At 39.3% G+C, this 21,567-nt stretch overlaps 2 protein-coding genes, 1 long non-coding RNA gene and 1 pseudogene across 4 annotated transcripts in view; 3 read left to right on the forward strand and 1 right to left on the reverse strand.

The window, feature by feature from the left end:
• Window positions 1–21,567, forward strand: part of LOC148721943 (uncharacterized) — a 547,091-nt pseudogene that overhangs the window by 477,009 nt on the left and 48,515 nt on the right. The gene's annotated exons all lie outside the window — the stretch shown is intronic.
• Window positions 4,791–7,022, forward strand: LOC148721961 (uncharacterized). Its single transcript, XM_088735848.1, has 2 exons — window positions 4,791–5,165; window positions 5,523–7,022. Exons 1-2 carry the CDS (start codon window positions 5,044–5,046, stop codon window positions 5,914–5,916), a joined length of 516 nt encoding a protein of 171 aa, XP_088591974.1. The 5' UTR covers window positions 4,791–5,043; the 3' UTR covers window positions 5,917–7,022.
• Window positions 18,350–19,554, forward strand: LOC148721962 (uncharacterized). Its single transcript, XR_015992421.1, has 2 exons — window positions 18,350–18,502; window positions 19,250–19,554. It is a non-coding gene; the product is annotated as an uncharacterized LOC148721962 (long non-coding RNA).
• LOC148721963 (cyclic GMP-AMP synthase-like receptor) lies at window positions 18,752–21,470 on the reverse strand. The gene has a single exon (XM_088735841.1). The coding sequence runs from the start codon at window positions 21,460–21,462 to the stop codon at window positions 20,215–20,217; it is 1,248 nt and encodes a 415-aa protein (XP_088591967.1). The 5' UTR covers window positions 21,463–21,470; the 3' UTR covers window positions 18,752–20,214.

Below are 21,567 nucleotides of genomic sequence, written 5' to 3' on the forward strand. Positions count from 1 at the left end.
TTTCAGACAACCTTCTCTTAAACAGTAAACTCACATCTTGAGAAGTTAATTTACGTGCCATCATAGAATTGGAAATTTTGTTTAGAAAGCGAAATTATCGATTGGAATACGGCCGAACACTAAATACGAATTGAGTGAGCAAGCAGATACTTTGATATCTCGGACGATAACAAATTTCCCGCCTTTGCGAGTTTGGACCATTCAATTGTCTGGGAGTTAATCGACCGTAACATTTATCTTTCCTCTCCGTTTCCGGTGTTTTCACATCCTCCTTCTAACAGGTTTCGTGGAGGCGTCACTATGTTGTAGTTGTGATCGGGCATCCGTGAAAAGGAGGCAACGCAAAAATTTTGTGGAGTTTGTCAAATAGGTAAGCAATGAAAAAAAAACCAAACATCTTACGGCTAATTCGAATTTATGAGCGAACACGAAGTATGTGTTCGTTTCTACTCTGTTTTGGGGGTCTAAAATGCTAAATAGGGCCTTCATCGCGAAGACAACATCGGGGGAGCTCGGATTTCGTAATCGGAAATCTGCCCGAGATGACCTCCTTCTGACGGATTTCGGAGTGCGCTTTTCCCGACAAATTTTTCCTTTTTCTCGCATCATTGAATCGCATCATTGAATACAATCTCGCATTCTGATTGGCTAACGAAGCGAGGTATTTAGCGTGGAATTGCGAGTTGAAAACGAGGTTAAGTGAAAATTGTTTCGCATCATTACGTAAGCATAACAGCTATCGTCAAATCGTTACAACTTGGTTTCCGAGTCAATTTAAAATGTTTTCAAAACCATTGTCACCTTTTAAAGAACCAGAGACAAGAAAGCGTTTCTCAAAGTGGGCCTGAGGTTCTTCCTTGTTTTGAACTGAACTAAAAATTCTTGGAGAGGCATGAAAAACTTCTTTCGCTCGCGACAACGCGAAAGCGAGAAAATCCTGTGAACACATCCCCAGACAAAAAAAAAGTCTCCGAGCTAACAGGTCACTTCAACCCGGTTCAATATCCACCGTACAGCCATAATCTTTTAGAAAAACAACGAAGGATGTCAGGCAAGTTGGCTGGGTTTTCAGTCGTACTACTGCGACTGTCAAAGCTGCCAACGCCAGCGGCGGTCTACGCACTGAAGCTTTGCTCAACACTACGTATAAACTGCGCATAAACTACGCTCAACACGGAACTTGTTTATGCGCCAAAAAATCTGGGAAAGATCGAGATGTCAAACAATGCTTCACCTGATTGGTCAATTATTTATCTAGCTCAGCTCAAGAGCACTCCGTAGTGCTCTTGTGTTTAAGCTGCGGTTCTTTTGAAGTTTAAGCAGCTCCGCCTTCTTTCTTAAGCAAGCAAGCATTGTCAAGTTTGGTCGGTCACATTTATAACAAGCTAGGAATTTGCTAGACAAACAAAAATTGACCAAGCAAGCATGATCCTAGCGCAAGTGTGACCGAGGGGTAAATCTTATCAACCTTGCACTTCCATCAGTAGTCGGCAATAACACAACAACAATGAATAACGGTAGCGATGGTCTAACAGCAAGAGTTCTAGGTGGACTGTTCACCAATGCATCGTTCAGAAACTCTCCAGTGAACATTTCCATCAACTTTCAGTTGAATGTTCATCCCAACGATTCAGCCTGTAGTGAATTTCTACAAATAAAAAGATTAAAGTTTTTGGACTTTTCATCATTAACTATGTTTTCATGAAACACTTCTTTGTTTTTAAAGGAATAAAGTATCGATCAATACACGTAGTTACACTTCAAGGCACTTACCTTATATTAATCGCGATGTTATTGCACTTGAAATTAGTGCTTTCACTTGCACACTTCATTTCTCGCAGTCTGCCACCAAAGAGGTAAAAGGTGTAAATTATTTTCCTTCTCGAGCAAATTATTTGGAATTTTGATAAAAGATGTTAACGATAAACGGCTTGTAAATTCTGTGAAATACCACTATTGTCCTTAAATTACGGTGGCCTACAACTGTCACATCAAATTAAAATCACTCACATCAAATTAAGATCACTCACATCAAAATAAAGTTACTCACATTAAATTAAAATCACTCACATCAAATAAAAATTGCTCACATCAAATACAAATCGTTCACATCAAATTTAAATCGCTCACATCAAATTCAAATCGCTCACATCAAACTCAATAACGAAAAGCGACGTCGAAAGTATGCGGTCGACAACGCGGGCTCAAGTGTCCTAGGTCTAAAATTTAGCGAAATTAGCGGAAAATAATAAGGGCTGACTTTTAAAACCGAGGAACTCTGTTTTCGTCGAGGGCACTTTCCTATTTCCAGAGGTTTTAAGGAGAAAATTAATTTTTTAAAATTTTTAGCAGGTGTACCAAACGACACCTCGAAACAACAGAATAGGAAATCAACCATGCGAACGGCTCAAAGTCCGTGTTTCCGCGACAAAACGTAACGCATGCGTATACGTTATTCAGCTCTGTCATCGCTCACATCAAATTCAAATCGCTCACATCAAATACAAATCGTTACATCACTTGGTCAGCGGCTAAGTCAATGAATACTATCCCCAATGTGTACTCGGTCTTCCACTTTACCGCTATTTTGTACGATCCGTTTTGGACGATCGTTCTTTGACTCTACACTAGTTCTTTGGTCAGAATTCTAGCAAATATGTATTGCACTAATTGTGGGAGCGATGTTGAAAACTGCAAATTTTGCAGAACCTGTGGCAAAGGTAAGAGAAATGTTGCACATATTTTATGTTTTACATGTATATTATGGACGATCGGTGAGATCCAGTGTTGCTCATTTTGGCTCAACATCGACTTGCACGTGTGAAAGTGGGATTTTGGGAAAAGAACGATCGTACAAAATGGCGGTAAAGTGGAAGACCGAGTAAACATCGGGGATAGTATTCATTGACTTAGCCGCTGACCAAGTGATGTAACGATTTGTATTTGATGTGAGCGATTTGAATTTGATGTGAGCGATGACAGAGCTGAATAACGTATACGCATGCGTTAAGTTTTGTCGCGGAAACACGGACTTTGAGCCGTTCGCATGGTTGATTTCCTATTCTGTTGTTTCGAGGTGTCGTTTGGTAATAAAATTAAAAATTCATAACGCGCCTTTTCCATGCAGATATGATCAAAAGCGCGGTACAATGCTACTAAAAAGTTAGAAAGCAATTAAAACTAAAATGTACAAAGTAATTAAAGGTAATCAGTGCATAGTAATTAAAGCTTAAAAAGTAACGTATTATTCACGTCTTTTAACTCTCCTCTGAAAGTCACCTTTATCTTAAGCCACAATAGTACTTTATTGACGTATACATCTATTACTTATACAAAATACCCTTCGAGAATGAAGGAAACCTAGATGAGGGTTTTGAGAAACGTATCTCTAGAGTTATTTTTGCAGGAGAAAGGTATACCTTAAAACAAAGAAAATGGCGCGCGCAACGAAGAAAATATTGCCTTTTGTAGCACAATCTTATCCGGTTTTGCCAAACCTCAAGAACATACAGATGGGGAAATGACACCTCAAAACTAACCCGTATTATCACATCGCAAAGGAAAGTCATCAAGAGATATCCTAATAAGAGCCAAACGTTGAGGGCAGTAGATTTAAAAGCGCTAGCAAATGGTAGGAGACGCAGAGGCCTATCAACACCTTTCAACGGTCGACTGCCTTTTGCTTTCCGACTTTCCGGCGTGTAGCCTCACGCAAGGTAAAGGTTTTCATGGATCAAGTGACTCTTTTCATTGCTCTAATTAAACTGTCCTTCATTCAATGTTCAAGATAGAAGATTTACCATACAACACTTGCGATTAGTTAATTTTCCTTCACTTAGGAAAGTATATTTACAACACGATTGAGTACATATAATAATTGTCCTTGCAGCAGTAACACTATGTAACGCAACGCACTAAACGCAACAATGGGCCTTTTCACTCCATAAATGGGTCTCAAACACTCGTTGTTACGAAAACTAAGACCCCGAAAACTAAGACCTAAGACCTAAGACCCCGAAAACTAAGACCCCCCGTCTTTTCATTGATTTTCACTTTTCCGGTGGTTCTTAGTTTTCGTAATTACGAAACCTCATTACGAAAACTAAGACCACATCTTATTTTTCTTGTTTATCAATTTTGTTTTATTTTAATAAAAAGAATATGTTGAAATGTAAAAAGCGAATAATAGACAGCAATTAACACCCCGTCTATTCAATGATTTATCACTTCTCCGGTGGGTCTTAGTTTTCGTAATTACGAAACCTCATTACGAAACTAAGACCCCATCTCATTTTTCTTTATATTTATCAATTTTTTGAAGGTGAGCGGGAGAGTTTATACATCATCTTGACTTGTTGCTTTTCCGGTTGGATCGAAGAACCTGGTTGCTTTCAGATTAAGAGGGATTTTCTACAACCTTTCCTTGCGTTTCCAAGGTTTCTCGCGCGACGCAGACACTGAGTTATTTTTAGAATTGTTTTGCAACTGTTTTGAATCGTTCTACAAAATGCAAAAATAATGGAACTAGAGGAAATTTTTTTAAATGGAACAGTTCAGACTTAATCAGGGTTTGCCCACTTTATGAGTAGTGTCGTTAGTTGTAAAACGGAAAACGTTTTTATCACATTTCAGGTGGGATCTTAGTTTTCGTAATAACGAAAGCTAATTACGAAAACTAAGACCCCATTTTATTTTTCTTGTTTATTTGTTTTATTTTATGAGAATATGTTGAAATGTAAAAAGCGCATGAAAAGTAAATTGAATAATACACAGCAATAGAGTCCTAAAGTGCTTACGTCACGTTTCCATAGCACCGGAATTCTGTGGTCTAAACAAACCAATATGGCGTCCCTAGCGTGACCCATTGTCGTTGACCTCGAGCACTTCAAGAGCTATAATAGCGCATTTTATCCTCCAATAATAGAAATAAGATAAAGAGAATCAAGATAACCTTTGGCCTTACTATTGAAGAGTATAATAAGCGGACAAAAGCACCTGGTGAGCAATAATTCGAGTCAAAACGCCACGGAGACGAAGTTTGCGATGGGCCAGTGTTTTCATCCAGATTGCAATCACACATCTGAAAGCCACTGCTGCCGATTCTTTTCGTTTCCAGACCAGAAAAAACATAAAACACTCTATGATAAGTGGATATCATTTGTAAGGTGAGTATTTTTCGAAAAATATATATTTCGATGCTGTACCATCGATTAGAAATAGCTGGTTTTTTTTTGTCTCAAACTGATTCACGATTAGCTGTTTCTCTTTCTTGTCTTATTTGTTTTCTCGCGGCTTTGCCTTTCCTTGTCTTCAGTCTTGATCTAAGATTATTTAGTTACTAAAAAACTATATGATAGTCGTGAGTATCAAAGCTTTTACACTACCTAGCATTAAGTAACGAGCTCTGAGAAATACTCGCTTCGCATTCACGTCTTAGACTACAAGGTTAAGCATGTGACCAACTAAACTTTGGGTTTTTTAAGCGCAAGTATAGTAACTGCTTCTGTATTTTTCTGTTATAGGAGAGGAGATAGAAAGCCCAGCAAACATTCGCGACTTTGCAGTTGTCACTTTAAAGATGGGCGAAAAGAAAATATGCCAACCATCAGTGACAGAAACTGGCACAAGCTGTTTGATAGTTTGGACTTGCTGCCAGGTACAGGACCAACACCTCCCAGTACACCTACCCCTAAGAAAAAACGGAAAGTGTCTGCCGAGCCCACGAAATTACCAACTGTAGCATCTGTGCTTGAAGAGATTAAAGAGAACTCTGAACCATGTTCCACTGAATGCTCACAAGAGGAAAAGACAAGTTCCAAAGAAGCTCTGCTGTCAATAGAGCTTGACATGACTTCAACAGAACTTGCTAAACACAAGGAAATGTCAAGTTACTATGGTGCACACTACTCTGCTTAGAGCTTGAGCCCTGAGGTGATACGGATGGAGACAGGTCTACCCACTAAGGATGTTTTTGATGTTGTTGTGGGATATGTTTCAAGATTCAAGGGTGAAATAAACTATTATGCTGGATGGAAGGTTGAGGCGATCACACTTGAGGACCAGATATTTATCACTCTGATGAAACTGAAACAAAATTATACCAATCTACATTTAGCCCACTTGTTTTCATGCAGTGTTGCAACTGTTGCTAACATAGTACTAACTTTTGTCCATGTTCTGCATTCTCTCCTGTTCAAAGACATCATGACAACCGTGCCATCTAGAGAAAAGAACAAGATGTGTTTGCCATCCTCTTTCACTGAGTACAGCAGTTGCCGCATTGTGATTGATTGTACAGACATTGAAATTGCTGCACCTAAGCTCATGTCCCAGCAGAATGCTACATATTCCAGCTACAGGGGAATGAACTCTTTCAAAGTCATTATAGGGGTTGCCCCAAATGGAGTTATAACCTATGTTAGTGATCTTTTTCCTGGCTCAGTCAGTGACAAGGTCATGGTTAAAGAGTCTGGGTTTTGTAAACATTTGAGTGCTGGTGATCTTGTTCTGGCAGACAAAGGTTTTCTCATCAGCGATGTAGTTCCAAGAGGTGTTTCAGTGAACATACCACCATTTCTCAACAATGGAAAGTTTACAGAGAGTGAGGCAAGGGCGACAAAATCAATAGCTCAATGTCGCATCCACGTAGAGCATGCAAATGCAAGACTTAAGAGTTTTCGCATCCTTGGCTTCATCCCAGCATTTTTGAGGTGCCATGCTGACAAGCTATGCCAACTGTGCTCAGCTCTTGTTAATTTGCAGTATCCATTGATCAAGGATGGCCGCGAAGACTTTGAATTTGACTGAATAGAACTTTTTTTCAACTAAATTATAGTACAATGAGTTTTTAATATTATTTTTGTATTACTAGAAGCCCTACTGTAACAGATCAAATGGTATTGACATAGCTTTGGTCAAAAATATGATGTGGTCAGTTTTACATTTTTCTGATATTCATCTCCTTTATGTTCATTAATACAAACTACTATGTGTTCTGTGAAAATAGATTATAATGAAATCCAGTGACATTCTTAAATTGTCATTTCAACTAAATCCAGGTCAGGGGCATGTGACCAGTATGGAATTCTTTCGTCCAGTAGTTCCAAGTGTGAAAGTCGTGCTGGCTTAAAGTTTTTACTTTTGTGTCTGTGAAGCTGGGAGCCTGAGTCCAGGTGTATAAAACTAAAGCCACACTTAAATTAGCTTAAGGGATGGTGAGAGGTAGTCAGAAAAAATAACCTGTGTCTGCATGGATTTTGTTTTGGCTCCCTCCCCTTCCCTTTGCATTGCTATGCAAGCCTACTTAAGTGTGGCATAAGTTTTATGCACCTGGGCCCTGTTGAGTAACCAGGATAAGTGTTACCAGCTACCAGTAGCCATTGGTTGCAAAAAAAAAAACTGTTTAAGCTTGCTTTCAGGAAGAATGTAATTTATTATTAAGCTACTATACTAAATGGAAAAATGCGGGTTCTTTATCTTGTGTCTCTATCTGAGTGTAGAATATGTAATGTTATATTAAGAAATTAATGTATGAAATTTAAAAAAATACCTTTTAACATTAGCTATTGCCTATTTACATTAGCTCCCACTCCCCCCCCCCCCCCCCCTCTACTCTGATTATGTCCAGCATCTGTGCACCACTTTTCAAAGTTCTCCCTCGGTAATCTTTGGGAATAGTTGATGAAAGTAAAAATCACTCAAGATAGTAATATTGTGCTCCCAAGATTCATCTCGTTCAATCTTGATAACTACACTATCCTTTGTGGTCCATACAACAAAGTAGCAGAATTTGCGCTTTGTCAGGAACATCTGGCCTTGACACTGATGCCAGTAAACATGTGTGGTAGACAGCGTATAATTCCCTTCCTTCTCCTCCAAGTAAAAGTCTTTGTGCCCACTAGCTTCCTTGATTGTCGCATTTCGATGTGTGTAGGGGCACTTACACTCCATCACCGAGTCGTCTCCCACAAGTCCATCAGGGGAAGCACCCAGAACTCCCGACTCGAGTAGCCAAAGGCCGGTCTGTACAGGTGTAAAGTTTGTGATGTTGGTGAAGGATTTCAGGGCCTCAATCTCATTGTCCTGTCCCCATGCAATTGCTTTAACTCCACTCAAGTTGTATTCCCCAAGTAGTCGCTTGATAAGAGACGGTGTAACTCTTTTTGCCTGGAGGACGGAGCCAAAATTACTGGCAGTCAGGCGGCCTCTACGAGCTTGGTGCCATGCAGGGCTGTTTCGCTGGCCAGCCGTGAGGGTGCTCACAACATTTATGGTTCTCTCCTCTACTTTGGCATTCTCAATCAAGTACTCTAATTGTTTTTCCTTCGTAGATGCCATAAGGAAACCTTCTGAGTAAATGATATCCTCAATCGTCTTGATCGGGAGAGGGGTAGCAGGTTGTGGTTCGGGACTCAAGATCCAGCAGGTCCCTGTAAATTTGCCGTAGCGCTTTAGTTCGCTGTACAGCCACATCCGATCTTCTCGGCTAGGATCGCGCGCCAAAGGGCTGTAATCCTTCTTCTTCGGTGGCGCTGGAAACATCTGGCTTGCAGACTGTACGCTTTCTGCCTTTCGCTTTCGTTTCCATTGGCATTCCAGGTCCGTCCTGCTAAGGTTATGGATGCCATAAATAAATATGGCTGCCGCGTGACTGCACTTGAACTCGCCGCGAGGACACTCGCTTTCTGTGTTTTTTATTTCAAGGTTTTCATCGAGATAAATCTGATAAAAAGATAATTCGAAACAGACACGTAAGTTGCAATATATATTCCGCAATATAAACATTAAATTGGAGGTGAAATCGGGGTTGGGAGTTCTTCGAATTGAACATACGTGTTGTGATCCCAAATTGGCAACTTACTGTGACTTTTAGTCCTTATTTTTCATGCTTGCTTGGACTTCACCTTTGATGACTCCCCTGGAATAAATAAAGCTTTGGACATGGTCGGATTTGAAGTGGTTTTCTCCGCGATCAAGCGATTTCCGCTCTCCAGAAAAGAAAGAAACGAGTGAGCATATCGATAAAGACGCCATGTTTGAAGTATGAGTTTAAACTGTTTAGACCAGAAAAAAATGCTGTCATGGCAACGTGACGTCACACTTTAGGACTCTATTGTTTTGGGTCATTCAACAAGATGCAAAAATAGTGAAACCTGAGGAAATTTTTCAAATGGAACAGTTCAGAATTAATCAGGGTTTGCCCACTTTATACGGTCGTTAAGCTGCTGTTACACGTAACAATATTTCCTGCAACTTGTCTCGCAACAAAATTTGTTGCAAGTTGCACGTACCATGTTACACGTTACAAATACCATGCAACTCGTCTCGCGACAAAAATTGCGTAAGTTGAAAATGACGCATATGTCGACTACAGGGTGCGGCGAAGCAAGTTGCAAGAGCCATGCTACGAGCATTTTTGTTGTGCAGCTTGAAAAAAATTGTTGCAGAAAGTAGACAACGATTCAACTCTTCGTGCAACTTAAAAAAAAGATTCAGTTCCATGAAGGGATGTTACACGTAAAAGTCGTGCATGCAACTTGCAACAATATTTTTTTCGAAAACTAAGATCCTACCTGAAATGTGATAAAAAAACGTTTTCCGTTTTACAACTAACGACACTACTCATATAGTGGGCAAACCCTGATTAAGTCTGAACTGTTACATTTAAAAAAATTTCCTCAAGTTCCATTATTTTTGCATCCTGTAGAACGATTAAAAATAGCTCAGTGTCTTGGAGGAAAATTATGAATCACCCGTCACGCGAGAAAATACTTCGAAACGCAAGGAAAGGTGACAGGAAATCCCACTTAATCTTAAAGCAACCAGGCTCTTCGATCCAACCGAAAAAGCAACAAATCAAGATGATGTATGAACTCTCCCGCTCACCTTCAAAAAATTGATAGATATAAAGAAAAATGAGATGGGGTCTTAGTTTTCGTAATGAGTTTTCGTCATTACGAAAACTAAGACCCACCGGAAAAGTGAAAATCAATGAAAAGACGGGGGGTCTTAGTTTTCGGGGTCTTAGTTTTCGTAACAACCCTCAAACACTATCACTTAAAATGCATGAAACATTTGTACCGTTGGAGCGCGTTTAGTCTGAGCTATTGAAGAAGGATAAAAGAAGCCATACAAATCTTTGAAAGGCTTCAAACTACGACGTACAACAAAATTGACCTTCTCGAAAACCGGTCTCAAATTAAATGCTAAAAAACAGTGCTTGCGTTTGTCCTTGAGAATGATAGAATACCCAACAAATACATATGAAAAATACTTCTACATATTCAGAATATATCAAATTATATTTACCTTCAGTGAAAGGAAAAAGAAACGGCCTAACTTTTACGGAATGTTCAGTCAAAATCTGCCGATTTTTACCGCCATACTGAAAATAACGCTACCACAATGCAATGCAATCGCATTGCGCACACCGCCTGTTCACTTCCGTAGTGGAACATTTCCCTTTGCAAATTACAGATTCATATTTCGTTTCGTTTTGTTTCTCAAATTACAGTAAGCCAACTAACTTACAGATCTGACCCACAAAGAAAAGCCTCTTTGTCAGAATTACTTAGATAAACTTTTTGTCACTGAGTGTTTTCCCTCGTCCAGAAATATGAGCAATATCGAAAATATTTCCAAAATCAGCTTATTATGACGTAATGAAGGAAACAGCTCAGTTGCAGAGCAGGCGTAATTTTGGCGAGCGAGTGCTCAGTATTTTCTATACAAAATTCTGGCCGTCATGTTTGATTTTAATGAAAGCGGAAGGCTGGGGAGAGAAAGAAATTTGTACCAAGAGGGTAGGCGACAGTGAAAATATAAGGAGTGGGTGAGAGTGGGGAGTCATTCGCCCCTTCACGCCCCCTCCCCCTACCGTCGACTCTAACTCCAAATTAAACATGGCCGGTCCAAGAAAAGATCGCGCGCTTCATATTATTAACTCGCCCTACTACGACACATGCACTGAGGGCTATAAAAGGAAACTAAATGATAACCTTATTAAGGATGACTGATTGTTACTAGTATGAAGTCATGTTCTGATTCACCATGTGGGCTTAAAATTTAGCTGACGAAAGACATTTGTCTTTTACAACATTGTCTATCATGACAGTGCGATCATACGAAGCTAGTGCTAGGGCATAGTAAGTGGCTTCCTTATTCCCCTTTGACCTCTTCCATTTCAGAAGTATCTGGTGGGACTGCTCAGGTGTGTCCTGCAAATGTTTTTCCACTATTGTTCCTAAATCCACGTCTTTTAACTCAAGGGCTCTACCTAATTTTTTACGTTTTTCTATAACTTGACGGGAAATATTAAAAAGGTCTTTCTCGCTAACAGGTCCCTGCTTCAGGTTTGTGGTTTCAAATAAAAAAACAAATAGTCACAAGTAAACAAGTAGGTGAGTACACGTAAACATAAACAGTGCGTGGTATCATGGAAAACAAGTTTTTTTTTTTTTTTTTGGGGGGGGGGGGGGTTTAAGGGATAATATGGGACCAGAAGAAAAAAGTCTTTCCCATAGTGCTTACAACTATCTCTCATAGACCGATAGGTTTTGGCTCATTGGCGGCAGAATTCCCTTTGTCAGCTATCTCAACTCTAAAATAAAGTTGTTCTTCAGTATCATGTTGATTAAATGGATTATTTGATTGAAGCCTTGAGCTTCTGTAGTTTTCCCAATGTTTCGCCTTAAGGTGATTCCTCAGTATTGCATTGCGCATCCTTTACAGTACATAAAAATCACGTAAGAAGGCGAATAGGCAAATGCACATTGCGAGAGCACGATTTTTTTTTTTTATCACCAAAGAGTTGCGATGGTCTTTTAAAAGCTCTTGAACGAACACGGTGACTTATATTTTTCATTTCAACAGGTCCATTTATCCATTCCAAACTCCATCTTTTTTTACATTTAGTACTAGAATCTCCTGTTCATCATTGTTAAGATTAATAAATTTAAGCATCTACCATCATGAAAGATTCACCCTAACACAATTACCCAACTCTATCCTTGATTTTAACTGGCTACTCATTTCCCTCTGAACTAAGTACAATACATGCCTGGACCTAGTCAGGCGAGATTTATGAACTGTATACACAAGGTGTGTTCTTACTTTCTTCAGAAGGTTCCAAAAAAGTGGACTGGTCTGTAGAGTCTGTACTGGAGGATGCCTGTGTGTGCTGACCTTCTATGGAATAAAGATAGTGTTGAGTTATTTGCAAACTACTAAAAATAAATTAATGAATATACAGGGATGTGGAAGCTGAGAAACACTGTCACGAATGCAAAGACTACATGTGGCTACTGATATAGCACAACGTTTGTAGCATTGAAAAGAAGTAGCGGTTGTATAATGACACTAGAAGGTAGTGTTGCAAAATATTTGTTTCGCGCGCAAAACAGAAATCCTGCTACATCCCACATATTTATGAGTACCCTGTCCCACAAGAGAAAGATGATTCAAGAATATATTGTCTGCATGAGATTCAACCAATAATGGTATGTTAGCAAATAAAAATGATAATTACAGTGATAATAATGATTATAATAGTAATATGATAATAATTTTAAGGGACTAGCTCAAAAGCCTCATGGCTCCGTTCCCGTATCCTCTGGGCTCCGACGATGATTACCTAATGTCTCTTTTAATTTCGCCTGTTAACTGGAAGTATTTTTTTTATTATTATTTTGTTGCAATTTTATTTTTTGAGACGTTTGTTTTAGGATATTTCGTTATTCTGCTTCTTAAGATATTCCGCCATTCTGCCAATCCACCGTTCCTTCTTAATTTCCATCATTATGTTGAATAACTCAAAGTATCGAGTTTGCCTTCACTACTCAACCGGACAGACAAAGAGTTGATATCTGGGCGGGTTGGCCAGCCAAGCCACTGTTTATGTAACGCCAAATCGATATGCTAACAGCAGTCCGCTATTACAATTGAAGTGAACTAAATGCACCGAAGCCGGACACGAAAACCCCTAAAAACCAGCAGGTGGAAAAAACGGGGAACGTGTACCCCCGACCAAGGCAGTGGTGCCATTCTTGGGGTTTTAGGGTATCCTATGACTGACATTTTTACATAGTTACTTAAGGTACTATGCAAGTACCGCTCTAACTTTATACAAAAGACGAAAACGAAATCGAAAAGCTCCACACAGTGAAGGCTGACCGTAGAATGCCTTGCCCTGCTAACGATCTTACAAACCACGATCCCATAACTCTCGGCGTACCTCACAGCCACCCCCAGTCCTCCGATACGTGCCGGCAAAATATTAATTTATGCTGAGTAGGATTACCACAAATTACATTATTTCGCAGCTTGATCCCTTCGCAAATTTAGCGGCCTTTTTCGGCAGAAGACGCTGATTACTCGGGATTCCCAAGGCATAAGCCCAAGTTGAAATTCCGAATCGCGCAGTTAGTCCTTAACATGCATGCACGACGATTTGATTCTGACGAATGCGCGACATTTCTGACCAATGGCAGCAGGAGAGAAGCTTTTGCGGTGCAAAATCAGTGTGTATGATACACTCAAAACGCATACAGCGTTCGTGGTAAACCCACACTAAAATATTTCGATCGTTTTCGGACCGGGTTGGTCCGTGAACCGGAAAAATTTCTAGCTTTATTATAGAAAAGGTTTTCGACCTCCGATTAAATTTCACTGACTTGTTATTGACAAGGTCATGATCGCCCTCGTTAAAAACACCCTCCCATGTTAGCAAGCACTGCTTCTTTCCCACATCAACGGCACATGCCATTCCTCTTCTTTGGTAAATGGGAAGATCGTGGACATCTTCTCTCACTGCAAAGATGGCTTTATCGTTGCTTTCTGCTTGGGAATAATCCATCGTCTGAGTGCTCAAACTGCTGCCTCTTGAAACTCTGTAAGATTGCAAAGGCTCTTAACTGTGGTGTGGTAAGGATAAGTTGTCAATCTGGCAAGAGTACCATATAACCCCATACATTAATTATGCATTCAGTCTTTGTTCAATTAAAACAATAGCGATAACAATAGAACTCCGCAGAGACTAGTAGTCTTTGTTTTGGAAATTTGGATTTTTTTCCTAAGTCTTTTTTGAAACAGGGTAAATTTGGCGCGTTTTGGCTTTGCAAAACAGAAAACTCAAGTAATTTTCCAGAGGTTTTTAATTTTGAAATATAACTGAATGTTCAGTTTCGCTTTGAAAGCGTAAAATTGGCCGGAAAATAACGTTAAGTCTACGGTCAGGCTTTGAAGTTTGTCAATGCAAAGTTTAAATAAATGTTGTGTCTTACCTGTTCTTGTGATTTTGGTTGATTCTTTCATTATCCTTTCGTGTCCTAGTGATGAAAATTGTTCGTGAAGGCCGGTGCATACAGCGATGCAAAGAAACCTTTGTATCTAGTCTTTCTGGACTTCACAAAGTTGGGCGATACGTTCGATAATGTTTCCAAAGGGATCGTTTCCGTAGTGCTGACGCCACATATATTCTTGTAGGTAGCCATCGAAAAGTCCTTTGGATGTTCCTGTTTGGGGCAAACCTCGCTTGATTCCCCACCATGTATTTTCGATACCATGTGTGTGCGCACCAGTGAATTCCGGCGCATTGAAGCCATTCCATCGCAACCCTTTTTTTGAACATCGCCACTCGTACCCGTCTCGCGATGAAGCACGTCGCGTCCAGCTAAGTTCAATGCTGCGCCCAGCTCGAGGACATTTTACCGACGTCACAAGCAGGTTGTGATCCTTACACCACTGTATGCACCGGTCGTGATCCAATAATATTCGAGAAAGTCGAATAAAATTCAGTCTCCCCATCTCCGAGTTGTTGTTGTTCTTCTTCCTTCTATCTTCTTCTTTCGTTGATGTTATTAGAAAGAGGTATGAATAAATTTTGTTTTCTATGTGGTATTTGGCCAATCGTAGAGAAGAAGAAATGCATTCTTTAGTGCAAAGGGGACCTTTGGTGCATTATATCAATGCACATATTGTTATGAAAATTTTTTTACTGAAAGGTAAAAGAAAATGTAGCTTTTGGAGAGAAACTCCTAACTGTTTGCGTAGCATATATAGTGGTAAGGCTATGGTTTGATAATTGTCTCATAATAACGCGTTGTCTGAGGAGCGATGGTTCAAGGCTCAGCAGAACTGCCAAGATGGTAAAAAGGAAAAAAAAAAAAAAAAAAAAAAAAAAAAGACTGAGGAGAAGTTAGGAACGAAGGGGAGAGGGGAGAAGAACGTGAGAAAGGAATGGAGACGAAAAAGCCGCTTTCAATCAATTTCTCTTTTATTGAAGTAGTAAGTACTTATTAGTAATGTATATATGCTAAACCCGTGGGAATAAGTCATTGTCTTAAAAACGATGGGGTGTATACATAATTAATGAAATTGAATGCATAATTAATGTATGGGGTTATATGGTACTCTTTCCGAGATCAATTCAAGACGTTGACGCTTTTATAAAGTCACTCAAGTGTATTTTTAAGCCACGTATATTATAATGATGTACTACGTAGAATTTTTATTGTTGTAAATATGTAGAAATCTTGCATTAATCTTCTTGTAATTAGTTAGGAATTTAGTCTTATTGTTTGTACACGACCACATCAGCTTTCAGTGCTGAATTTTTTATCTGTTAAAATAAACGCTGTTGTTGTTGTTGTTGATTTTTCAGTTGTATCGCAGGAGGTTGCTAAGCACGAAACACTAATCAGAAGACTCCTATTCTTTCCGCAAAGACCGCGTGATAATGCGCCATGATCAATCACGGTAATTAATGGGACCGAGTGCTGAGTGATAAACAAAATCGGAGGGCCGAGAAGCGGGAAAAAGAGACCGACTCTTAATGCTCAAAAAGACTCCATTGCAGCGAAACCGTTCATTTAATTATCTACATTCTTTTGTTTTACTCCGTCTCATTTTATTCTGCTCAATTCACAATTTTCTTTCTTTATATAACGTCACTGAACTTATAATAATTTACATTTGATAATGGTTACATGTCGTCGCCGAAAAGTCATGCTTTAATCTCAGATTGTGATAGATACCTACGATATGTTTCAAAGTTTGCTTGGAGGCCTTTTAAATCTTTTCAATGACTCAGCCCATTCACCCCTCTATCTGCCAAACTATCAATAACAAATTTCAACGACGACAAATTGACCATGGTAGAAATAAAATGGTCGTCCGTTAGATCCCTGCCAAATAATTCTTTCAGAATTAAAAGCTTAAAGCGTGCACGAGGCTCGTTATTCGAGTAGCAAATTATGACCTTCAAAGAAACGACTCGAGGAACATTTTGAGTTGATGAAGTTTAATATTGCGCGAGTTTTCCTCAAGTTATATATCAGTGTCCCCAGCCCCACCAGACTTTCTACCCATCAAGTTTTTTTTCAAGTGTTACTTAAAAAATCCTTTCTTCCAGCTACCGTAAAATTTACCGTGAACCGATGAAATGACGCGCGTGATTAGTGCCAGCACAGGCATAAATGGGGTCCCCCACCGACGCAGCACCACAGTTTTAGGAAACTTATCCCTTTATAAATGGGGTACGTTTGATCTATCATTTCCCTAAAACAAGCACGGTGACCTTTTTTTAATGTTGTATTTTTCGAAATAGACAATGGTAGCTAACATTTAAGGACAGTTTGAAATAAATTGTTCGATTGTTCGATAACTTTTTTTTTCTGAGGAATCATCTCAATTAAAAACTGCTCCGACCAACAACTGTTTGACTTGCCCTTTGCGGCACAACAGTTAATATAGGTAATCACATGAATTCGAGTGCAATTTGGATAAATCTGTACGAGTGAATTTTTTCCAAAGCCTATTAAAAGTGCACGAGCCCTTTACTAGGGCATTTGCAGTTCGCGGTCTTTGAAAATTTTACTCGTGCTGATTTACCGCATTTCCTCTAATAAGCGCCCATGCTCGAATGACCGCCCACGCTCGAATAAGCGCACTCCCCCAAATAAGTGCCCAACCTTTGAGCCAAATTTTCAAATAAGAACCCCTCCTCTCTCTCTCCTACTTTCTCAATTTAGTAGGGATACAAAAAAAAAGTCTGTTCTATTCCTAATTTATTTATCAGTTTCTATCCTTCAGCTACAGCGGAAGTCTCTTTTCTGTTCCAGATATTATTATCTCCATGTGACTGCAGAGTTCCTCCATGTGCGTTACCTGTTCCTTTTAATTTGTGTCTTATTACTTGCTCCTTAGGGAAGGGTTCCGCGGCAGCTTTAAAGAACTTAAAAAAAATATTTTTCCCTTTATCACAGACTAATTTCGCAAAAAATTAAACTAAGATAGAAAGAAAAAAACAGCGCATAGGCGGCAAGTGACATCAATCATATCGTTACTATTGAGGATATAGAAGATACGCCTCTCGAGTCCTGGACGTAGCTTGGAATGAATTTTACGATTGTTATATTTTCCTGTGAAATGCTTGTGCCATACCATAATGATTCTGATTATTGTTTTGTAGTTTCGGGATTTAGCGGTTAGTCAACTCGTTTTCGATCCAAGTCGGAACACAGTTGAGTGCGTCATTCCATATGATGATGATGATGATGATGGCAGGCATGTTGGTGACCTATGAGCAATATTTAGGGGGAAAATTAGGATTTGTTTCTCTAAAAAGTAGGGATTTTAGGGGAAAATGGTTGACAATTAGGGCTTTTTAGGGCATTTTTTTAGTAATATATCTTACCTTTTTCCCATCCAAACACAAGCATACTTACTCAATTAAAATCGTAATATACAAAGTTTTCAACAAGAGGATGGCCATCGTTAGAATGTGTCTTGAAAAGGCCTTGCGTAAATCCAACATCAATAAAATTTGAAGTGGTATCGTAAACTTAAAATTGTCACCTGAAACCAAACATATTTATTTATTCAATATTAGTACAGGTTCTACAGTAGTTGGCTGAAAATTATACAATGGTACTGATTCTCAGGACATCTGCCCTAGTTGATGTAGGGTGTCTGTCCCATCGAAGCAATGCAACTAAGAATCAAGCCTTCATATAACATCAGTGCAAGTGTTTGTTTGAACTTGCAAGCAATTTTCTGGCACTTGTGTAGAATTTGATTGAGGGTAGTTAAAGAGTGGAAACTGAAACTATTGTGTTTGACATTTCAGCCTTGAAATTGCTAATTCCTTAGAATCAACTAAGTTTTTGCTTGCTGCTTTTCAAACTAAGAGAAACATGTTTTTGCGTCCCTAAAGTTAATTTGCATTTTCTTTTTTCGGACACCATATTCAGAGTTCCATTTTGTGTAGAGCCGTTTGGGTATAAACCATCACTATTGACTGAAGGAAGTAACTCTCCTTTCTTGAAAACTTACAGGAGAGGAATCGAATCAACAAAAATGGTGAATTATTTCTCAGCTCAATGAAATACTGCAGCCAGCAAAAGAACTTAGAAGATGCCATTGAGAAAGTGGAAGGGATCATTAAGGAAGCATCTTATATTCCAAAAGAAACCACATTGGAGAAAAAGGCCCAAATAAATAAACTGTAAGATACACATTGTTTTATTCTTATTTTATAATTGTGATAATTGTCACTTTATTTGTTGCTACAAAACAGTTGATATACCACTGGCTAAGAAGGAGTTATCTCTTGTGCTATACAAAATCAACACAATTCCAAAGTTTTTGTAATGATCTTTCATGGTAGGGATATTGTTTACTTTTACACTGTAGATATTCCTGTTTTCTAAACTTTGCCCTATTTACTAGGGATAGAATTCCAACGAACTAGACTGAATCAAACTGTTTTACTCCACTCCTGTATTCGCTTATTTACAACGGGTGTTTAAATAGCTACTCTGCAAAATTTGTAAGAAATCACTCTTATACAATATTCTCTACATTGTGATTGGTTGTTGCCAAGTACTGATTAAAAAGGTCATTCAAGGTTGCACTGATCATGTAAACCAATCAATGTCCCAAAATCACTACAGGCAGTGCTTCTAGCTGTTGACATAATGTTTAAACTCATCATCTGACATGCGTCATGCACAAATGACGAAGTCTCCAACACATGAGCAAATCATGAATCTTGGTTGGTGGTCGAGTTTTTTTCATCAAAGATATTCCATTCACAGTTCATACCTTGGCTAGGCCTAAATCTGTTACCTCGAAAAACTACTGTGGCACTTTGCACATGTGGATAATTATTTTGATACTTAGAATACAGAGTTAAACAGCAGTGTATTCCATCCATTTTTGTGTTTGTGTCATATCTATCATTATTTTTCAGGGCAAGAATTGCCAATGAAAAGCGGCTCCTTGCAAAGAGGTACAGATCAGAGAGAAAAAGAAATAGATTGCAGGTGTGATTACAGAATTTGGCAAGACAAAACAAAGGAAAGAAAGGGAATGCCAAAATATGCCTCTATGATAAGGATAAACCATCCCAGAGACCACTGTAAACAATAGCAGATTTTCTGTGATGTTCTCCAACATGTCCTGGGTTATAATAAATACAAGAAAAACAGAAACAAAGATCATCTTTTACAGCAAATGTAAATCATGAGAACCTAAAGTGGAACTGTTGATAATATGCCAAACACCTAGTGCAAAAGGCATTACTGTACGAAACAAAGGTTGTCATGAGTGATTCAAAGTGTTCTCCCAGAAGAGAAAGGTTTTTTTTTTTTTTCAATTTTACCACACTTCGATAAGTTGAAAAGGAGCGGAAGTTATCATTAGAGTCAAAGTGTTCTCCTAGAAGAGAAAGGTTTTTTTTTTTTTCAATTTTACCACACTTCGATAAGTTGAAAAGGAGCGGAAGTTATCATTAGAGTCAAGTGCAAGGTTGTGGTCAGTTGACTGTTCTGAGTCTGGTTCGTGTGAAGTGAGTGGTTAGTTTAGATGTGCTGTCATTGGCTATAAAGAATAAAGTGGTGTAAGTCAGTCGTGATTTGTCAGTTTCGATCACCTCGGTAAAAGTAGGTCGTTGTGTTCGGTTCGTTTGAGGTGTAAATGTGATGATAAGTCGTTGCTATGGTGTCAGTAGCCACTACCTACAACAGTCCTTTTTAGGGCAACTTTCACCCGGACGGTCATCCAAATTCATTTCCTCTTCACCTTGACCTACAGCCGGTTTAGTAAATGATTTTAGGGTTGTATCCATTAGGACCATCAAAACATTTTATATCTTGACGAAGTTGTTTCTATTTTGTTTTATAAGTGTAAGATACAGTCACCTAACACCCGAGTCCTTTAGAGAGGATGATCCCAGGGCTCTAAACCCAGTAACATGAACATATTCAGATTCTCCATGATGTCTTTTACCGTTTTTGGTAAAATCTGATACTCTCGTTCATTGTTGCAAATAGGAGCGGATAACACAAAGTAACTGCCTAACTCTTCTTGTTTTGATTCAATCAGAATAAAATTTAGCATGCCTCGTAAGCGTTCAAACAGTTGTTCATTGCTCCAGAATTTGTCATCGGAAAACTTTTCCAATTCGAAGAGGAACGCAGTTTTTAACATGTAAGAAGTGAGCACTGAGCGGTCTCCGTCGCGGTAATGGTCTCGGAGGAACTTTGCACATCTGTAGCAGGTGAGACGATTGCTCTCAGGGCCAAACATTTTCAAGATGTGCATCTCAGCAACTGAAAACGAAGCCCGCCAGAAAATAAACGTAGGGACTAAGTGAAACCCAAGTTTCACAACTTCCTTGAGATATTTGGGGTATGATTCCTTCCAATCCTCCGTCGAGCTTGTTTTGTTACATGGATTGGTTGTCGCTGATAAATCTGTCCATTGAGGCCAATGGAAAAACTTGATAGCAGGTGTAATATCGACATAAACTTGCAACCTCCTGTATTTCTGCCCTCTCCAGGTTAGAACCAAAGTAACTGCAGGGCCTTTCCGGCAGCCTTTAACAATTCTTTCCCAGCACTGAGGAAGTGGATCAGTAATTCTCAGAGCCTTGTTCAATGTTTCGAAAAACGCATCGTGAAATGATGTCGATGACAGGTGCGACAAATCGGAAAGCAGGTCACGAAAAAGCGTGGATGCTAAGAAAGGATGTGGTCGCACTAACGCGCGACCTGGGTACGCTCTGTCCCAAATGGAAGTGCAGGCTCCACGAAAAGACAGAACTTCGATTTCTGCCATGAAGTCAAACTCATTCGGTCCCCCAACTTTCGTTCCCTCGTAGAAGCTTCCACTCGGGATAGTTTTACAGATAAAACGGCTGTCTAGTTTTCCGACGCATTTAAGCAAGTCTTCGACGAAAGTTTCTACAGCGACCTGTATTTGCTTGGTTTCTCCCTCTCGTTCGAGCGGGCGTCCAAGTTTAGCCAAGGGAGCTGCAGATGCGCTATCCTTAGTCAGTAAGCATGGTAACCGTGAATCATCATCCAAAGTACTCTCTAACCTCAAGTTATGGACATGCGACATCAGAGATGGCATTCCACCATCATAATCGTCTGGGTTAATCGAACCAAACCGAGGATGCATTGCCGAAGATGACGTGAACAACCCTTGCCAAAGTTCCTACTCCCTACGTATATGTATTTAAAACAAAAAGCAACACCGACTTTCCCGTTTCTATTTCAGTTTCAT

This window comes from Stylophora pistillata, chromosome 10, assembly GCF_964205215.1.
Source record: "Stylophora pistillata chromosome 10, jaStyPist1.2, whole genome shotgun sequence".
Classification (NCBI taxonomy): Eukaryota; Metazoa; Cnidaria; class Anthozoa; order Scleractinia; family Pocilloporidae; genus Stylophora; species Stylophora pistillata.